General features: G+C 40.9%; 1 protein-coding gene across 3 annotated transcripts; it reads right to left on the bottom strand.

The window, feature by feature from the left end:
- Positions 1 to 373: 373 nt before the first annotated feature.
- Positions 374 to 16,886, bottom strand: LOC109911740 (Bardet-Biedl syndrome 4 protein-like). Of its 3 annotated transcripts, XR_007261392.1 has the most exons (11): positions 16,763 to 16,886; positions 16,249 to 16,303; positions 15,593 to 15,661; positions 14,302 to 14,454; positions 10,770 to 10,941; positions 8,854 to 8,923; positions 6,510 to 6,654; positions 5,269 to 5,479; positions 4,508 to 4,662; positions 3,434 to 3,524; positions 828 to 847 (listed from the first exon to the last, which is right to left on the bottom strand). XR_007261392.1 is itself a non-coding variant. In XM_048593305.1 (9 exons), exons 1-9 carry the CDS (start codon positions 16,834 to 16,836, stop codon positions 3,430 to 3,432), a joined length of 1,044 nt encoding a protein of 347 aa, XP_048449262.1. In that variant the 5' UTR covers positions 16,837 to 16,886; the 3' UTR covers positions 374 to 3,429. The 3 variants fall into 3 exon arrangements, 1 of the variants encoding a protein (XP_048449262.1); XR_007261391.1 differs by lacking the exon at positions 828 to 847 and having other exon boundaries at positions 3,418 to 3,524; XM_048593305.1 differs by lacking the exon at positions 4,508 to 4,662 and having other exon boundaries at positions 374 to 3,524.
- Between the last annotated feature and the right edge of the window lie 1,397 nt (positions 16,887 to 18,283).

Below are 18,283 nucleotides of genomic sequence, written 5' to 3'. Positions count from 1 at the left end.
TCGCCTGAGGGTAGAATCAAACCCGGGTCCCTGGCACTGTGGGGCAGCTGTGCTAACCACTGAGCCACCCTGCCACCCCGCCACCCCATTTCATCCATTTGATCACAAGTACACTTCACAACCTATGCAGAGAAGCTGTTCTTAGAGATTAATGTTTTCTCAGAATGAGGGGAATACGTAACATGAAAAGAAATAGATTGTTGGTTGCGTAACATACATTGTAGCCACCCTATAATCTGTTGCTCGAAAGGCTGTTAAAAGATTCATTTGCATTGTGCAAGACCTGTTGTTCAGGTGATGAGGCAATTTGCAGTAGACAGTCAGAATGCAATAATCTGATGGAGAACAATTGGAGAAAAATAACTAGCTAATATTTTTGATTTTAGTCAAGCTTTATGAAGAAATATATACATTATAACATTTCAGGAATGTCTAGTAATCATTTCATTCTTTGAAAACAAATTGTCTGACATTACAAAACATTAGATTACAAATGATCAGACAGGGCCTCAAAACTTTTTCTACCCAGCACACTTCACAAAAATAAAATTGTAAATGATATCTCAAACCAGTATGGCAAGTTTGAACTTCAGCAGAAGATTGTTGGACAACCTAAGATGCAGAGGACATGAACCATGAATGAGGTTTGTAAATCTTGTGCTTGTTCCAATAAGTTTAGGAGAAATCTTACATAAGTGGAGGAGATAGTTTGAAGAAGTCATTTGGAAAAAGTTACTTCCAGTGATTTATCGCAAGCGATTCAAATAAATGAAGAGAATGAAGTGGATGTTAGGTATTTTTCTCCCAGTACAGCTGCTTCTCAAGGACACATGATTCATAATAGTTTCTAAGGGAAATAGATAAATGAAAAGGTTACAGTACAGACCAAGTGGCATCTCTTTCACAAACTTGGCCAAACAGCCTCCTACTGTAGCATTGTCTAATTCTACTTAAAGTACATGTCACCTTTGCACAGCTGCCTAGAGATAATGACAACTTCCCCTACAATCACTTTTATTGCAGTGAAAATTAAAGTTTTACAAGTACAATGGAAGCAATCACATTATACATTGTGCCATAACTGACCCTTTATCCACAGTCCATACAATAGTAATCTCTGTGTAGGCAATGGAAACTTGTATCTGTGAGTGAATAATGCAGTCTTTGTACAAATGTACTTCAGTTTATGGAGGTGTTTTTATGGTTTATAAACATCAGAACTTTTTGCCTCTGCTACATTCAATGAACTAGTTTACGAAATGTGTCAATATGCTAAACAACTACACAGCTAGTCAACCAAAATTTTACAGTTGATTGGTAGTCTTGCTGAAAATGTTTTGCCAAAGCTTCTCAGCTTACATTTGACAAGACAATTCGCATCCAAGGAACAAAAACATTCATACTGTGAAAGGGGAGTGTGATATTGTTCACAAGTAGACCCTGCTTGATAGAGATATTGTTGTGGAGAATACACCAGCTAATGAAAGTCCTTTCTTCTGAGCCAAGAGGTCCAGATTAAAGTACCACCTACCTGAGAAATATGTAATGCAATTTCTGAACAGGTTAATTTTTTTCTTATTCATTCACGGGTTGAGGACGTCAGCAGCTAGGCAGCATTTGTTGCCTATCCCTAATTGCCCAGAGGGCAGTTAAGAGTCAAGCACATTGTCGTGGGTCTGGATGCAGGCCAGACCAGGATGGCAGGACATTAGTGAACCAGATGGGTTTTTCCAACAATCGACAATGGATTCATAGTCATCATTAGATTCTTAATTCCAGATATTTTTATTGAATGCAAATTCCACCATCTGCTGTGGCAGGATTTGAACCTGAGTCCCCAGAACATTATCTGGATCTCTGGATTAACAGTCCAGCGATAATACCACTAGGCCATCACCTGTCCATATTAGAAATTATCTACACCAGTTAATCATGACTTGGACTTTACCGAACCAACATGCACTAGCAATATTCTTAGCATTCAACATTATACGCGATTCTGCAAATCGGACAACAATTGCTAAATAATTCTGACTGTGCAAAGAATTTGCTCGACAACCAGTTTAGGAATGTCAGTTGGGCTTGCAATGTAGTACACTGGCACATATTGAGAGCTATGTACGTTAATACACAGGGCCCTGGTCTTTGCAAGCATAAAGAACGTATACACTGCACCTGTTTCGTCTCAAAAAAATAGGTGACAATCATTCTCTGGTTCATTTCTCAGAGCAATGCTGACCAGAGTCAATCTGTCTGGTTTAAAACGTAAACAAAGTTTGACAGTTCACTGTCAGCATTATTAACTGGTGTGTTCTGCATGGCAACACCTTTATCAACCACAGTCTACTTGTCAGCCAATCACTATTCCACTATCATACAACATAAATACTGCTTTCCCTTTACTTTGGTATTTGTAGTGAATAGTCTTGATGAGTGCAAGAGCAAAAGTATAAAAAAAAACGCCCTTTCTCTGGCAATATTAAATATCTGAAAGAGAAAAGCTACGATGCCTTCATGAACATATTGCTTCCTCACTTTACCTGCCCTCAGGCATTTTCTACTCCCAATTCCTCCTTGCAGCTCCTTTATAGGGTGACACTCTGAATACTTGTCCAGTAGTCATCCATCTTGTGTGAGCCCAAATAGCAAATGTCCACATATTTTTCTGCGAATGATGTCATTTCCAGTGAATACTACACAGCCAAACTGCTTTGTCCATTCCCCCTTGAAACGGAACAAAATGCAGAATCCTGCACCAATCCTAGCTGAGATCAGCTAACTCAGCACTAACAATCTGAATTCCTCTATTAGTCACACTCCAGTAAGCCATTGTATTTACAGTATGTTTGCGGCCAATGAGGAAAACTCCAGAAACTGGCAATAGTTTGCTTTTATCAAACCCTGCAATATTCTGTAGCTGGAGGGCTATCTATAGGAGGAAAAACCTTAAATTCACATGAACAATCCGAATATTACACAGACTGCTTCTCTTTGTTAAAACAGTAACTGAAGAGGCAGAGAGGTACAACAAAGATTGGGTTTAGGGGTTCTGAGAGTTCAGGACAACAGCCTAGGCAACCCTTCCCCAGTCAGACCAAACTCATGGTTTCTGTTCCAGCTTGGTCCATCTGCAAAAGGTCCTCCATGGGTTGTCCCAACTGAAACCAATCTTTCTTAATAAAAAATACATGTCATACAGGATTTGATAAAGAGTTCCAGCACGTGTTCTTGTTTTAAAAACCAACGCTGTTGATGGTCTGGACATTGACAGACTCCAGCAGACAATTCTTTCCAATGACCTCACACACTCTCACAGACTGCATCCATCAGACAGCTGGGTTTAAGAGTGGCAATGGGTATTTTATTGACTTTAGTAACTTTAGGGATTTGGCCAGCAATAACCTAAGCCTTGTCTCTCTATCTCAGCTCTCACTTTTTGCTCAGGTCATCAGTGCCCGAATCTGCAGCTGACTCTGGTTCCAAGGGTAACGATGGAAGTTTCTGTGTTCGGATCGAGCATCCACCTGCAGTGAGAATAATTCACAGTCAGGGCACCAGCATGTACAATATACAGACCACATTTGTTGTTAGAAAGCTTGACAGGTTATCACAGCTAAATCAAACACAGGTTTACAGAGAAACATAAAATGTGGGAATAAAAGCTTAAGTTTAAAACATTGTGAAAAAGCAGTTTGATCAATTGAAGAGAAATGGCATTGGAAACTCTACAGAGCTGCCATAGCACAAATGACATACATATCAAAGAGTAGGAAGCTTTGGATGAACATAAATATCAAGGATTCAAATGGATCATTTCCAAAAAGTGTACCAGAACACAAAATGCTAAGAATATTTTTGGGTTCAATAAATAATGTCAAAAACTAATAGTAATGATAATTTTCTGCCAAATATTAGTGAAAAATGATATATCAGACCAGGTCACCATTTGAAAAGCAGAGACTGCTGCTGAATTAGAAGGGGATTCAAGGCATCCACAAGGGAGAGGATCCACATTCCACAGTCAAAAGACATCCTCCCAGCTCCAAGCCACGGTATCTTCAGGCTACTGTCACTGCTGCTCTGCTAATCTACACAACTTTAGACAGATTGTAGAAAATTCTCACATTTCCCAATTTTCCCTTTCCCTGGTGAAGATCTGGACTCTTGCTGGAGTACAGGTCTACAGACAATTCTCCGGTTGCCATTCTTCTTATGAAAGTCCAGATGAAGGGTACTGATGGGCTATTTGACAGTGGAAAGCATTCATTCACCTTGCATGTATGTTCCAGAAAGCAGCAAGTAAAAACAAGAAATCCCTTATCAAATTTCCCTTTTCCTAGTCCTGAAATTCAATAAACATCATCACGATTCAGAATCCCCCACTATTCATTTGTCTAAACTGGAATCATCTAACATTTATATGCATAAAACTACATTCAAGAAACCTTTCAATATTTATCTGAATTAACTGGTCTAAAAGCTATAAATGTGTTAAAAAAAGACTAACTTGTTAATATGTCAAACAGAGAGATCTAGGGACTCAGGTACATAGTTCTTTAAAAGTGACATCACAAGTAGACGGGGTGATGAACGCTGGTACTTGGTATTCTTGCCTTCACTGGTCAGTCCACTGAATTTAGGAGTTGGGATGTCATGTTGCAGCTGTACAGGACATTAGGAAGGATGTTATTAAATTGGAAAGGGTACAGAAAATATTCACAAGGGTGTGACCAGGACTGTAGTGTTTGAATTATAAGAGGCGGGATTAGCTGGGACATTTTGCCCTGGAGCATAGGAGGTTAAAGGGTGACCTTATAGAGATTTACAACATCATGAGGGGTCTAGATAAGGTGAACAGCAAAAGTCTTTTCCCTAGAGTAGGGGAGTTCAAAACTAGAGGGCACAGGTTTAAGGTGAGAGGGGAAAAATTTATAAGGGGTCTGAGGGGCAATTTTTTCACACGAAGTACGGTGTGCATATGGAATGAACTGCCAGAGGAAGTGGTAGTTGCAGGTTCAGTTACAACATTTAAAAGACATTTGGACAGGTACATGAATAGGAAAGGTTTACAGGAATACGGGCCAAATGCAAGCAAATGGAACAGGTTCAGTGTGGGAAACCTGGTCAGCATGGATGACTTGAGGCAGAGTCCGATTCATACTGTATGACTCTATGAGAGGGATGATGATTATTTCCCCAAATAAAGCAAACTTTATTTTAAGTGGTAACAGGTTCCCAGAATTTGGAGTTCAATGATCTGCTTCTTACCTGCAGAGAGCTGCATTGTTTTGCTATAACCTGCAGCTGATGACATAGCCTGGCCTAGAGCCTGGTTGGAGCCAAGGGGTTGTTGGTTGGTGGTAGATTTACAGGATGATGCTGGATGTTCTCTTGATTTAGAATCCTTTGCTGGTTTTGTCCAGACCAGATTCTCCCCAACCTGAAGAGCAGCTCCAATCTTCTGAGCCATGTCTACCAGCTGGAATGTATTAAATAATTAGTATCAGTCAACAAATATTCTCATCTCAATATCAACCCTAGAACAGAGGAATAATTCAATAATTATAGAAAAATATTGAGTTTCTGTGCATGCATATGGGAGGGTGAAGCTTTGAAATGGAAGGACAAGTTTGTGAAATCATCTTTATACTTTTAAAAATATCACACAAAATAAAACCTGTAAGTCAACTGTAACTATGCATCAATAGTACAAGAACCTTTGAACTAACAACTAGTGGATCTCCTGTATCTGCAGTTTGGGGATGTGGAGTTAAGTTTTCTGACAAATTGTATAGAGTGTAACAAACTGTGTGCCCTTTGAAGAAAGGAATGTGAGTTTATTTTTGCATCCTACCAAATCTTTATGTAAAATTGAAAGCCAACTTGCACACAAAGATCCCAGGAGCAGCACCAAGATAGTGTTCAGTTAATCTAGTTTTGATGGTGTTGTTTGAGGGTAACCCCTTACCGAGGTTCGTCTGTTCTTCAGATGCCCTATCTCAAATAGTACCACAGAATTTTTAATACTTACAGAACCTCAGTTTGACATCCTACTTGAAGCACAGAAGTTCCAATAGGAACGGGACCATTCAGCCCTGAAAGCTTACACCTGCCTTATCTGTATCCCACCTTCATTTACCCAACTCTACTCCATATCCCTTACAAATATAGTATTAATGCAGTATACTTTTTTCAAAATACAAATTTCAACAGGAACACACACAATATGAAGCCTTTAAATTGTAGCAAGCACAAGTTGCATTATTTCAGAGCTCAGACTGCCAAATAGGTTAGGCTGGAAACAGCAGGACAGATGTAAGGCAAAACAGGAAACAGTGTTACAAGTGTTTAATTTAAAATCAATCATTCAGATGGTATCTGACATGTTATCATTCACAGTGTTGCATCTCTAGTTGAGATCTGGGAGATGAAATTGAATCTTGAATTCAAGATTATTTGGCTTGCAACAAGTTGACAATGATTACATTGATGAGATATTATCAGAGTACCTCTGGATCAAATTCCGGCATGTTATTACTGGCTTTCAGTTTATTGACCTTCTTCTCCATTTCCTGATATTGGTGAAGGGCTCCCTTTTTGTCCCCTTGATTGTACAGTAAAATGGAATAGTTTAAATTCACCAGCGGGTTTGACCTATAGAAGAGAGAGAAAAAGACTTTCACTGCAAAGATTAGCCTGCCTCCCATCAGGATCCACGTGACACTTCACACAATAGTACTGTCAATCAGAAAGTATATTAAAATGTGTTACGAACACAGTTATTATGAGAACTGATTAATGGAGTTGCCAAGGATTTATCATGTGACTGCCTTGAACTGGAAAATCAGGAGGTAAAAAGGAGATTGTAGTCTATTAGCCATTTACAATTTTAAAAAAGTGATTTTTGAAAGTAGTGTCCAGCAAGGGTTTGAGAGAGAGAGAGATAAGAATGGAGTTCTATTGCTTTAATTGTTAAAAATTGTTAAAAATCTATACTGTTATTGCCTAGCAACATCACCTGGACTGAGGTAATAGGTGCTCCAGAGGCATCAGTTAACATCCTTGGACAGGCTGATTAGAATATAAACGGGTGTTTTCTGAATACGCACCTAGAAACTGCAGGTAGTTACTTGAAAAGTTGGGCAAGTAGTCTTGTCTATCAGCCTGTAAGAATCAGAACGCGGAACTAAAAGCACTCTTTGTTGATCTCTTAGTGAAACAGTGTGAAAATTTCAAATATCAAGATTCCCAAGTGTTTCACAGCTGAATCTGAAGAGGGTCTGAAGGTTTCCCATCATTCTGCAACCAACTATTTCTAACTACTTCTCTAAATGTAACTCATCAAAATTCACTTTGGTTACTCACCAGAAGACTTTAGTTGTTTTCAAAGCCACCTTCAATTTAACATGACAAACCTTTCAGTTTCTGTCCTTTTATCACGTACCAATTACCATTACTCCACATCCTAAATATTTGAGTCCCCAGATAATGTTTCTACTGACAGGAGGAATGCACTGAAATTGAGACTCATTACTCCACAAGCCATAACAAGAGCTTAAACATCTTACTCAATCATCAAAATTGGTAAATTTGTTTATCTTTATTACTGTTAAGTAGAACAAAAGAAGTTCCAATAATTCCAAAAATAACATTTATTACAAGCAAACTACATGAACTCACTAAAAAAAACTGAAGAAACTGTGAGAAAATCACCTCATTCTACCATTTTAGTTTTGATCAACAGGATTTCTCCATTTTTTTCCACTCATTATTGCTCCACAGAGATGGATCCTTGTGACACAGTGGTAGTGTCCCTATCTCTGGACCAGGAGGCTCAGAGCCAAGTCCTACTTGCTCCAGAGGTGTGCATTAATATGGCTGAACAGGGTGATTAGAAAATATCTTTCTCTGCAGAGCTGTGCACATTATTTACTGTGTATGAGTGTATATGTTTGGGATTAAGTAGTAGAGTTGGACTTAGAGTAGCTAGGTTGATAGCCAGTTTCCTACTTTCTTAAAGAAGTTTACCTGTGAGAAGTGTGTTATTTTTGAGTTTACTGAAAAATCTGATGATATGCTCTTTTGTTCTAGTTAACAGTAATAAAGAGAAACAAACTGGCCATTTTTGATCATCAAAAAAGACACTTACACTTTTGGAAGGACTTCTGGGAACAGTGGAGCTCAATTTCCAGCACACTCCGCCTGCCAGAGCTGTAATAAGTAACAAATGAAAGACATTAAAATCTGGCTCAGCTCCATGGGAGTGGCTGTGGCTATGAGGCAGAGATTCTCTCTCTGTAAATCCCATAAGGAGTGCAGACAGGGTCAAACTCAGCTGTGATGTCAAACATAGTTATGTAGTCTGCCAGCATTCATTGGAGAGTTAGCCTCTTGGGGTGCGGTCCTGGAAGGTATTTGATGCCTCTGAAACCAGTACTTTGTATGAATGTGGCTGGTAGAGTGTAGAAGATAGTCTTTTTTCCTCAATCTATCAACTTCACATTTTCCCATGTTAGTGCACGTCAGAAACTAGCTGAAGCAACATGGAAAAAAGCTGTTTCTTTCAATTGGTGAATGACAGAACAATATCAGAGTGGGCGTAAGTCGATCAGAGAAAGGTGCCCTGATGCAGGATAACAAGATAATCTGAGAGACAGAGTGCGAGAGGTGGGGGAGCCTGATAATACAGACAATACTGCATCTAATAAAAAAAACTTGTATCAGTAAGATACTGCTGCAATAACCACAGAGCAAAATAAAAGCTTTATCATCAGCAATTTGATAGAATCTTTCCCAAGAGATCATCTAATTGAATCTTTAACATCCATCAGCTCATGTCCCACCGATACTCACTGCTCCAAACTCACTGCTTGGTTGTAGGCTCTCTTTGCATTGTCAGGATCTGCCAGGTTTGTTAACGTCACTGTAATAAGAAACGAACATAAGAAAATCCACACTCACTGGGATGTTTCAATACATCCACCATTTCCCCACAGGTTTGTGCCACTCAAGTCCTGACCTCTGATCTCATCCACCCTCTGACCTGCTCTTTCACTCCTCTAACTCTGACTTCTTGCAAATCATTTCACTGTTGAGAGGCACATGCCTAGTTACCTTGGCATGACTCCCTCCCTAAACACTCAGTCCTCACTACGGACTTGTTCATGCACTTCTCTCCATATCGCCCCACGTTCAATGTTCATTTTAGTTCCTCAATAAAAATGCTGCTGAATAAGGGAGCTGTTTAGTTTCAGATCAGGACCCTTCTTCAGAAAAAACTAATAGAATTAAAACTAACAGAATTATGACCATTTGCCCCAAAGTGCTCCCCCACTGGCACCTTCATAATTTTCCCTGCCTTATTTCCCAACAGAAGGTCAAGTTTTGCTCCTTCTCTAGTAGGTACATCCACAAACTGAAGAAAATCCCAACATGGTGATCATCCCTTTCCTAATTTCTCAGTTTCACCCACATAACTTCACATGACAATCTCCCAGGCTAGTTTAAAGCCTCCTGAGTAGCAGTAGCAAAATTACAGTAGAGCCAGAGACGTAACCAGAAACCTGGCTGGCAGTACTACACTCACCTGTGAGACCATTCCCCCCCACTACAGTATCCAAAACAGTACATCTGTTTGAGATGGGTTTCGTCACAGGAGACTCCTGCACTACCTGCCTCCCTCTCCTACCATTCCCAGCAGTCAACCATCTACTTGACTGTATCTGTGGTTTTTCTACCTTCCTGAAAATGCCATCCGTCACAGCCCGTGAATCTTGTAAACTCATTTCCTTTTAAGTGCCGCTCCAACCGATCCATGCAGTCCAATAGAAATCGCAACGAAACACACTTCCTGCAGACGTAGTCTCCAGAAACATTCAAATTCTCCCTGACTTTCCATGTCTGAGCGGAAGAGCACATCACCCTACTAAAAGCCATTTCTGTCCCCTTTAACAATCTACAGATCCAAAACAGTCTTACAGATCAAAGATACTGCCCTGGGATAACTTAATACCAACCCTTAATATTAAAAGTCAATCAAGAGAGGGATCACAGTATAAACATAATTTTAAAAATAGCCTGATCTTACCATTACGGATTTACAAAAAAAAAATCACATTGACAAGAGCTATAATGCCTCATTCCAGGACAAACAGACAGTCAGCTCACTCCATTGCAAAATGTTCACTGATTCTCACATTTTGTTATGAAAATTAGACCTGGGTTCTCTGGGTCACTTTACACATGAGGCTTTAAGTTCTTCTCCATGGTGTAACTGATTGTGTTGCACTGCAACATAGAGAAGGGACGGAGAAGTTTCCCAGATGTTCTTAATAAATTTACATGGTGCTGCTTCTCTAGTGAGGGGCAAAGCTTCAGTCAGCTATGTAAATATTACTTTCTTAACTGGATACGTCTGCTAGAGGTGGTAAATGTCCCCAAATTAGGAGAAGAAAATGGAAACGGGTATAGGTTCTGCATTCAACTGTTTCCCAGCAACCCATTAATGGAATACAAGGAGGAGGACAGGATCAAACCTGTATGTGGGGCAACACTTATCGATTCTCACTGTCTGGGGTCTCACAGTAGCAGGGGATGACTGAACTGGTTAAAGGAGCTGGTGGTTCTGTATCCACAAATGAATCAATGCTTTGAGGAGGGATAAGGTAAGACAGGCATCATGCTGGTGTACACTCACTTAGTGAAGACGTAAATGTTAGGAAGAGTTAATGATTGTGTTGGTCAAATGCTAAAGCCAATTCCACACTCACCAGCCAGCAACATGTACAACTCGCCCATTCTCGGCTGCATGTTGATGGCAGCACTCAGGAAGTGGAATGCTGACGCATATTGCTGCATTGTCAGGTGCACCAAGCCCAGGTTATAGAGAATTTTCCAATCAAAGGGAGCCAGGTAGTTGGCTCGCTTCAAGCAACTGATAGCCTGGAGTAACGTAAACAACACCACAGCCATCACTTCAGCAGAATGAGCATTTATCATTTCAGCATCACTTTAACATTTAAAATCACCACTGTCAACCAAAAGGATTTCTGAATGTACATAATTAATCTGGAGAATGAAGAGAGGACCAAGTGCTGTACTGTGCCTCGAAATACTGACCTATACTTCACTCCAGCACAGTCTGATGACATGAGGGACATCTCTGCTAGCCATTTTTGAACGTCAACATGAAATGCACTTTAGACAGTGTCACCTCACTTCCTCATTGGGCTGGGCCTTTAATGATGGCACAAAATTGCAATCTCAGGAGTTGACAGTTTGTGAGAAAGATGAAAAAACGTCACTGCACAAGAGGTGGTCTTGAGAACGGCTCAAGTGGTCTCAAGAATAGCTCAAGTGGTCTCTCATTAAGCTGTCCTGGGAGTGTTTGATAGTGACAGTGTAGAGGCAGCTTTACTCTGTATCTAAGCCTGTGCTGTCCCTGTCCTGAGAAAGTTTGATGGGGGACAGTGTAGAGGGAGCTGTTCTCTGTGTATAACTCTGTGCTGTATCTGCCCTGTAGGACCTTAACATTGCTGTAGAAGTTTAGTAATCAGCAGGCTGGTGATCAGGACATCCTGCTGCTTCCACTCTTTTCTTCCTGCCTGAATGTTGACTTAAAAGGGTCAGTAATAAAACAGTCACTGTCTTTTCAGTTTGTAGTTGCAAGTAATCTTGGTTAAAACGGCAGTTGTTACTGTTTAAACTCAGTTATATTCCAGTCCTTTTTTTTTCTCTATTCATTTGTGGGATATGGATGTCACTGGCAGGGCCAGCATTTCTTGCCCATCCCTAGTTGCCCTTGAGAAGGTGGTGGTGAGCTGCCTTTTTGAACTGCTGCAGTCCTCCTGCTGTGAGTTGACCCACAATGCCATTAGGGAGGGAATTCCAGGATTTTTACCCAGGGACAGTGAAGGAACGGCGATATATTTCCAAGTCAGGATGGTCAGTGACTTGGAAAGGAACATGGAGGTGGTGGTGTTCCGATATATCTGCTGCCCTTGTCCTTCTAGATGGAAGTGGTCGTGGGTTTGGAGGGTGCTGTCTGAGGATCTTTGGTGAATTTCTGCAGTGCATCTTGTAGATAGTACACACTGCTGCTACTGAGCATCGGTGGTGGAGGGAGTGGGATGTTTGTGGATGTAGTGCCAATCAAGCGGCTGCATTGTCCTGGATGGTGTCAAGTTTCTTGAGTGTTGTTGGGGCTGCACCCATCCAGGCAAGTGGGGAGTATTCCATCACACTCCTGACTTGTGCCTTGTAGATGGTGGACAGGCTTTGAGGAGTCAGGAGGTGAATTACTCGCTGCAGTATTCCCAGCTTCTGGCCTGCCCTTGTAGCCACTCTGTTAGTGTGGTGAGTCCAGTTGAGTTTCTGGTCAATGGTAACCCCAGGATGTTGATAGTGGGGGATTCAGTGATGGTAACACCATTGAATGTCAAGGGGCGGTGGTTAGATTGTCTCTTATTGGTGATGGTCATAGCCTGGCATTTGTGTGGCGCGAATGTCACTTGCCACTTGTCAGCCCAATCCTGGATATTGTCCAGACCTTGTTGTGTGTGAGCATGGACTGCTTCAGTATCTGAGGAGTCGCGAATGGTGCTGAACATTGTGCAATCATCGGCGAACATCCCCAATTATGATGGAGGGAAGGTCATTGATGAAGCAGCTGAAGATGGTTGGGCTGAGGACACTACCCTGAGGAACTCCTGCAGAGAGGTCCTGGAGGTGGGGTGATTGACCTCCCACAACCACGACCATCTTCCTATGTGTCAGGTATGACTCCAACCACCGGACCATTTGTCCCCTGATACCCATTGATTCCAGTTTTGCCAGGGCTCCTTGATGCCACACTTGGTCGAATGCTGTCTTGATATCAAGGGCTGTCACTCTCACCTCACCTCTGGAATTCAGCTCTTTTGTCCATGTTTGAACCAAGGCTGTAATGAGATCAGGAGCTGAGTGGCCGTGGTGGAACCCAAACTGGGCGTCACTGAGCAGGTTATTTCTGAGCAGGTGCTGCTTGATAGCGCTGTTACTGACACCTTCCATCACTTTACAATGATCGAGAGGAAACTAATGGGACGGTAATTGGCCGGGTTGGATTTGTCCTGCTTTTTGTGTACAGGACATACTTGGGCAATTTTCCACATTGTCGGGTAGATACCAGTGTTGAAACTGTACTGGAACAGCTTGGCTTGGGGAGCGGCAAGTTCTGGAGCACAAGTCTTCAGTATTATTGACGGAATGTTGTCAGGGCCCATAGCCTTTGCAGTATCCAGTGTCTCTAACTGTTTCTTGATATCACATGGACTGAATTGAATTGGCTGAAGACTGGTATCTGTAATGCTGGGATCCACTGGAGGAGGCCGAGATGGACCATCCACTCGGCACTTCTGGCTGAAGATTGCTGTGAATACTTCAGCCTTATCTTTTGCACTGATGTGCTGGGCTCTTCCATCATTGAGGATGGGAATATTTGTGGAGCCTCCTCCTCCAGTAAGTTGTTTAATTGTCCACCACCATTCACGACTGGACAGGGCAGGACTGCAGAGCTTAGATCTGATCCGTTGGTTGTGGGATCGCTTAGCTCTGTCTATCACTTGCTGCTTTCGCTTTTTGGCGCGCAAGTAATCCTGTTTGGTGGCTTCACCAGGTTGATACCTCATCTTCAGGTATGCTTGGTGCTGCTCCTGGCATGCCCTCCTGCACTCTTCATTGAGCCAGGGTTGATCCCCTGGCATGATGCCCCAAACAATACAGATTTTCCTACTTGACTATGAACATAGGCTGCTATAGAAAAGGAATAACTGGATGTGGTCTATGCTGAGGGCACCAGTACAGTTTGGTCATCCAGGTAGTAAGAAATGTACTGGTTCTTTTACTATGAGGAAACTGCCACTAGAGAAGGGCAGATGGAGTTCATTCAGTGCTACAAGCCCTTTGTACTGAGCATCCATTCAGTTGGCTTCTCCATGAAGCACTACCTGCAGTTTTCAGGTTTCAATAGGAGTGCACATCTCCTGCTGGCTGGCAGTGGGCAGAGATGATGATTGCAGCTGGTGTATAGTGACACTGTATGGCCCGGGAGTGGCTATTCCATGCCATGGATCCAATAGAGAAGACTATCATTATAGCAGATTATACACGAATGCTATCGTGAAAAGATTTAGGTAACAGAATCATAGTTTCCAGTTCCAGACATAGGTAACCATTTACTGTCACAAAAGCCAAGTCTTATAGGAACACTGTTTATAACTGGGCGGGACTTTGCGCTGATCGGAAGCTTCTCGTTATACTCACTGCCACGTATTTCTTCTTGCCAAAGAAACACATTCCAATGTTGTTCCACAGGGGCGGGCTTTCTGGGACGGCATGCGCTGCTATTCTGTACTTACTCAGGGCAACATCAAAGTCACTGTGAGTCTGCATCATACTGCCTGCAGCCAGGATGGCCTAAGCAAAAGAGGCAGAAAATTAGAGAACGACAAAAAAAATCACATCTGTGCATACTTCACTATATAAGAGATCAATAATGTAACAACACAAGCTTACTGTTATAAGAGATCAATAATGTAACAACACAAGCTTACTGTCCATGAGAGTAACAGCCACCATAATCAAAATGATTATTTTTGCATCGGTGAATTAACAGCATGTTTGCAGTTACTCAAGAAGAAATCATTTTTTTGAATAAACGATGACTCCATAGACAATTACTGCAACTTCACAGAAGTATTTCAGAAACATTAGCACAAAAAGGCCATAAGTCCCCATTCAGCCTGCTCCCATCATTTAGTAAGATTGTGGTTAATCTTTAACTCCACTTTATTACTGGGTGTCCACATCCTGGGGTATCATCAGAATTCAAAATCTATTGCTCAGCCTTGAAATTATTCAATGGATGACTGTTCAGGAACTGAATCCTAACTTCACAACTTCCTCAGTGAAAAAATGTTTTTCTTTTATTCGTTTATGGGATGTGAACGTCACTGACTGGGCCCATTCACAGTTATCCTGAATAAGGTGGTGGTGAGCTGTTTTCTTAAACCGCTACAGTTCATTTGGTGTGGGAACACCCGCAATGCCATCAGGGACGGAGTTCCAGGATCTTGACCCAGTGATACTGAAGGAATGGCGATGTATTTCCAAGTCAGAATGGCAAGTGGGTTGAAAGGGAATTTGCAGGTGGTGGTATTACCCAAATCTCTTCTCAGTCTTAAGCAGCCACCCCCTAATTCCGAGATTGTGAACCCTTGCTTCAGACTCTCCAGCTGAGCAAACAGTCTTTTAGCACCATCTCTGTTACCATAGTAACAAAATACTTAACCTGCCGTAGAAGATCAGCAACTTCTACTTTGATGAGTAAATGCCAGTGAACAATCCTTGCACTGTTGAATACCAGGAATTCTGAACTGATTCAAAGCAAGAGATTTCAGTTTTTTTTCTTTTAAAGGATGTTTCATGATCTTTGAACACAAACCAATCGTAACAGTGTTACAGAAATATAATTTTTAGTTTCATCACTCAAAGGTAAGTACATCTGACTTGGCAAAGTTTCACATGTTGTACCCAAACAGATTACAATTAGTACCTTGTAATTATTGGGGTTGTAGGTAAGTGCATTTCCTAGATGTTCAAAGGCTTTCTGATACATTCCAAGCTGAAAGTCAGAAACACAAAATATTGTTGATCGCCATTTTTTTTTAAATAGAAAATTTTAGTCTTATTATGTACAAATAAACAATGTAATGATGTCAATCGCATGACCTAGTTAGGCAATAACAGCAGAAAGATGACTGAAACCATTAGAACAAAGGCTGTTTAATTTCAAGCTGGTGATTTATCACAGCACCAGAATCATCTATCTCGGTCTCTTTCTCCAAAGTAAGGAGTCACACAGTAACAACTGTGTAAATATACTCACAGACAAAATGTATGTATAAACACACTGACGCAGGACATGCAGATGCACACGTGCACAATGACCTCCATGTGTAATCAGAGTCCTGAAGACAAGGACCATGTACAGTGATGTGTCAGTCAAATTCCATTTCAATTGATTTTGGGACGTTCCCCAGTGATTTAGGGATTATATTCTGTAATTTAATTCATTATTCCGTGAAAAGTGCAAACGAGTGACCTTTTTGATAATGTATCAAGTATGGTTCTTAGGGGGAAAAGGGCTGAACTATTTTGTTATGTATCTTTTTGTTACAGGCCTACTTTGTGCCACAGCTGTAATATTACCTGCAGGTATAGTAATCCCAATGTAGTCAGAAGCTCAGCATTTTCAGGAGAAAACCTACAAGGAGGAAACAGATGCTGACATTATTTTAGAAATTCGCCTCACTGAAATTCTGAAATAAATGAATTTTCTGTGATTTAGAGATTTCAGTAACATATCAAAGACTGGCTTTTCTGATTTCCCCTCACTATAATGCCCTCCACACTCAATCAGTATGCAGTCTTTGAACACCATTGTCTGCACTCTAGAATTCTCTTCCAAACTTCTCCACCTTGCTGTTTCTCTCCAAATCCTTAGGACCTTATCCCATCAATGGATCTCGTATCACCTTCCATGTTTCTCCACTTATCTACTGTGTCCACTGCTTCCAGTCACTCTATTTTAGGTTGCTTTCTTGTTTAAAACATTCTGAATAAACATTATTCATTATATGGCTAATCTTCTTTATCTGAATAGTCAGTCTTCACTCTCTGCATTTTTATTTAACATTGAAAACTTAAAGAATTCAATACTCACTCCACTGCCTTCTTATATGTTTCAATTGCATTTTGGGTATTTCCCTCCATTAAGTGTAGCTTCCCGAGCACCATGAAAGTCAGATCATGACGGCTGGTTTGTAAAGCACAGTTCAGATATTCCTTAGCCTGAAATAAAGATAAAGATTCTCACTGACTCTGATAAGTTGGGTTCAATTATTTAGATGAACAGAGGTGCACAGAATCCACAGCATATAAATAGGTCATTTGTCAATAGCATGATCAGTTGATCAGTAGCCTTTTACCACTCCTCATCCAACTTCATCAGCCAATCCTTCTACTGTTTTCTCCCTCCTTTTTATGTAGCTTTCCTCAAACATATCCATGCTATACACCTCAGTTACTCCCTGTGGAACCGAGTTCCACATTCTCACTACTCTCTGTATAAAGATGTTATTCCCGAATTCCTTACTGGAATTCAGTAACTATTTTATACTTACAGCTCCTAATTTTCCCCATGGTTGGAAACACATTCTCTAAATCTGGTCTACCAAACTCATCACCTTAAGAGACCCTCATCAGGTCATTCTTTGCTCTTCTCCACTCTACAGAAAATACCTCTCAGCCCTTATTTGACAAATAAATTCCTTGCTTCTGCAATGATCTTTAGGATTATTTCTGAACCTTCCCTACAGCCTCTACGTATACATAGTTAGAACTGTGCACCATATTCCAAAGTCTGGTCTAACCAAATTTCAATTCAAGCTTAACAACTTTTTTGCTTTTCCAAAATTCCCTAGATTCGGGGGAAGTTCCAATATATTTCAAAAAAGCAAGTGTGATTCCTTCATTTGAAAACAGAGGGAGACAGAAAACAGGAAACTACAGGCTGTTTAGCTCAACATTGATCATTGAGAAGATGACGGAAACCATCATTAAACATAAATAGCCAGGCACTTAATGGCACAGTTAGCATGGTTCTTGCAAGAGAAATCATGTTTAATCAATTTACTGGAGATCAAGGAAGAAGTGACATATGCTGTGGATAAAGGGAAACTGGTGTATGTACTCTTACATTTCCAGCAGTCATTTGATAAGATGTCACATCAATGATTGCAAAAAATAATAGCTCATGTTGTTAGGGATGTTAAGTCATATTTAACACCACTTGAAGGGCATACATTTTGAAGAATTATGAAAAATTGATATATTTCAAGCTTTGTGGAACTTCCTGGAGTGATTTCTTTAAGAGGTCATTGAAAGTTCACTGTGAACACAAATTCTTTTTCAAAGCTTCCTAGAAGTCACGTGATTGATGATACTGGTTTGCTTGCTATGGACCCTGCTGGGGCTGTTTTGTAGCTCAGCAGGTTAGGCTGCATCTGTGAAGAAAAAATATCAGAGTTAACGTTTCGGGTCCGGTGACTCTTCCTCAGAACTGATGGTGGCTAGGAAAATGTCAGTTTATGTGCAGAAGATAGGGAGGGGGATGGCGTAGGGAATAAACAATAGGATAAAGGATAGAGCCCAAAGAGAGAGAAGAGCAGTTAGATAGACAAAG

The sequence above is a fragment of the Rhincodon typus genome, unplaced genomic scaffold, assembly GCF_021869965.1.
Source record: "Rhincodon typus isolate 14 unplaced genomic scaffold, sRhiTyp1.1 hic_rhity00002639, whole genome shotgun sequence".
Lineage (NCBI taxonomy): Eukaryota > Metazoa > Chordata > Chondrichthyes > Orectolobiformes > Rhincodontidae > Rhincodon > Rhincodon typus.
This window is presented reverse-complemented; position numbering and strand designations above follow the sequence as displayed.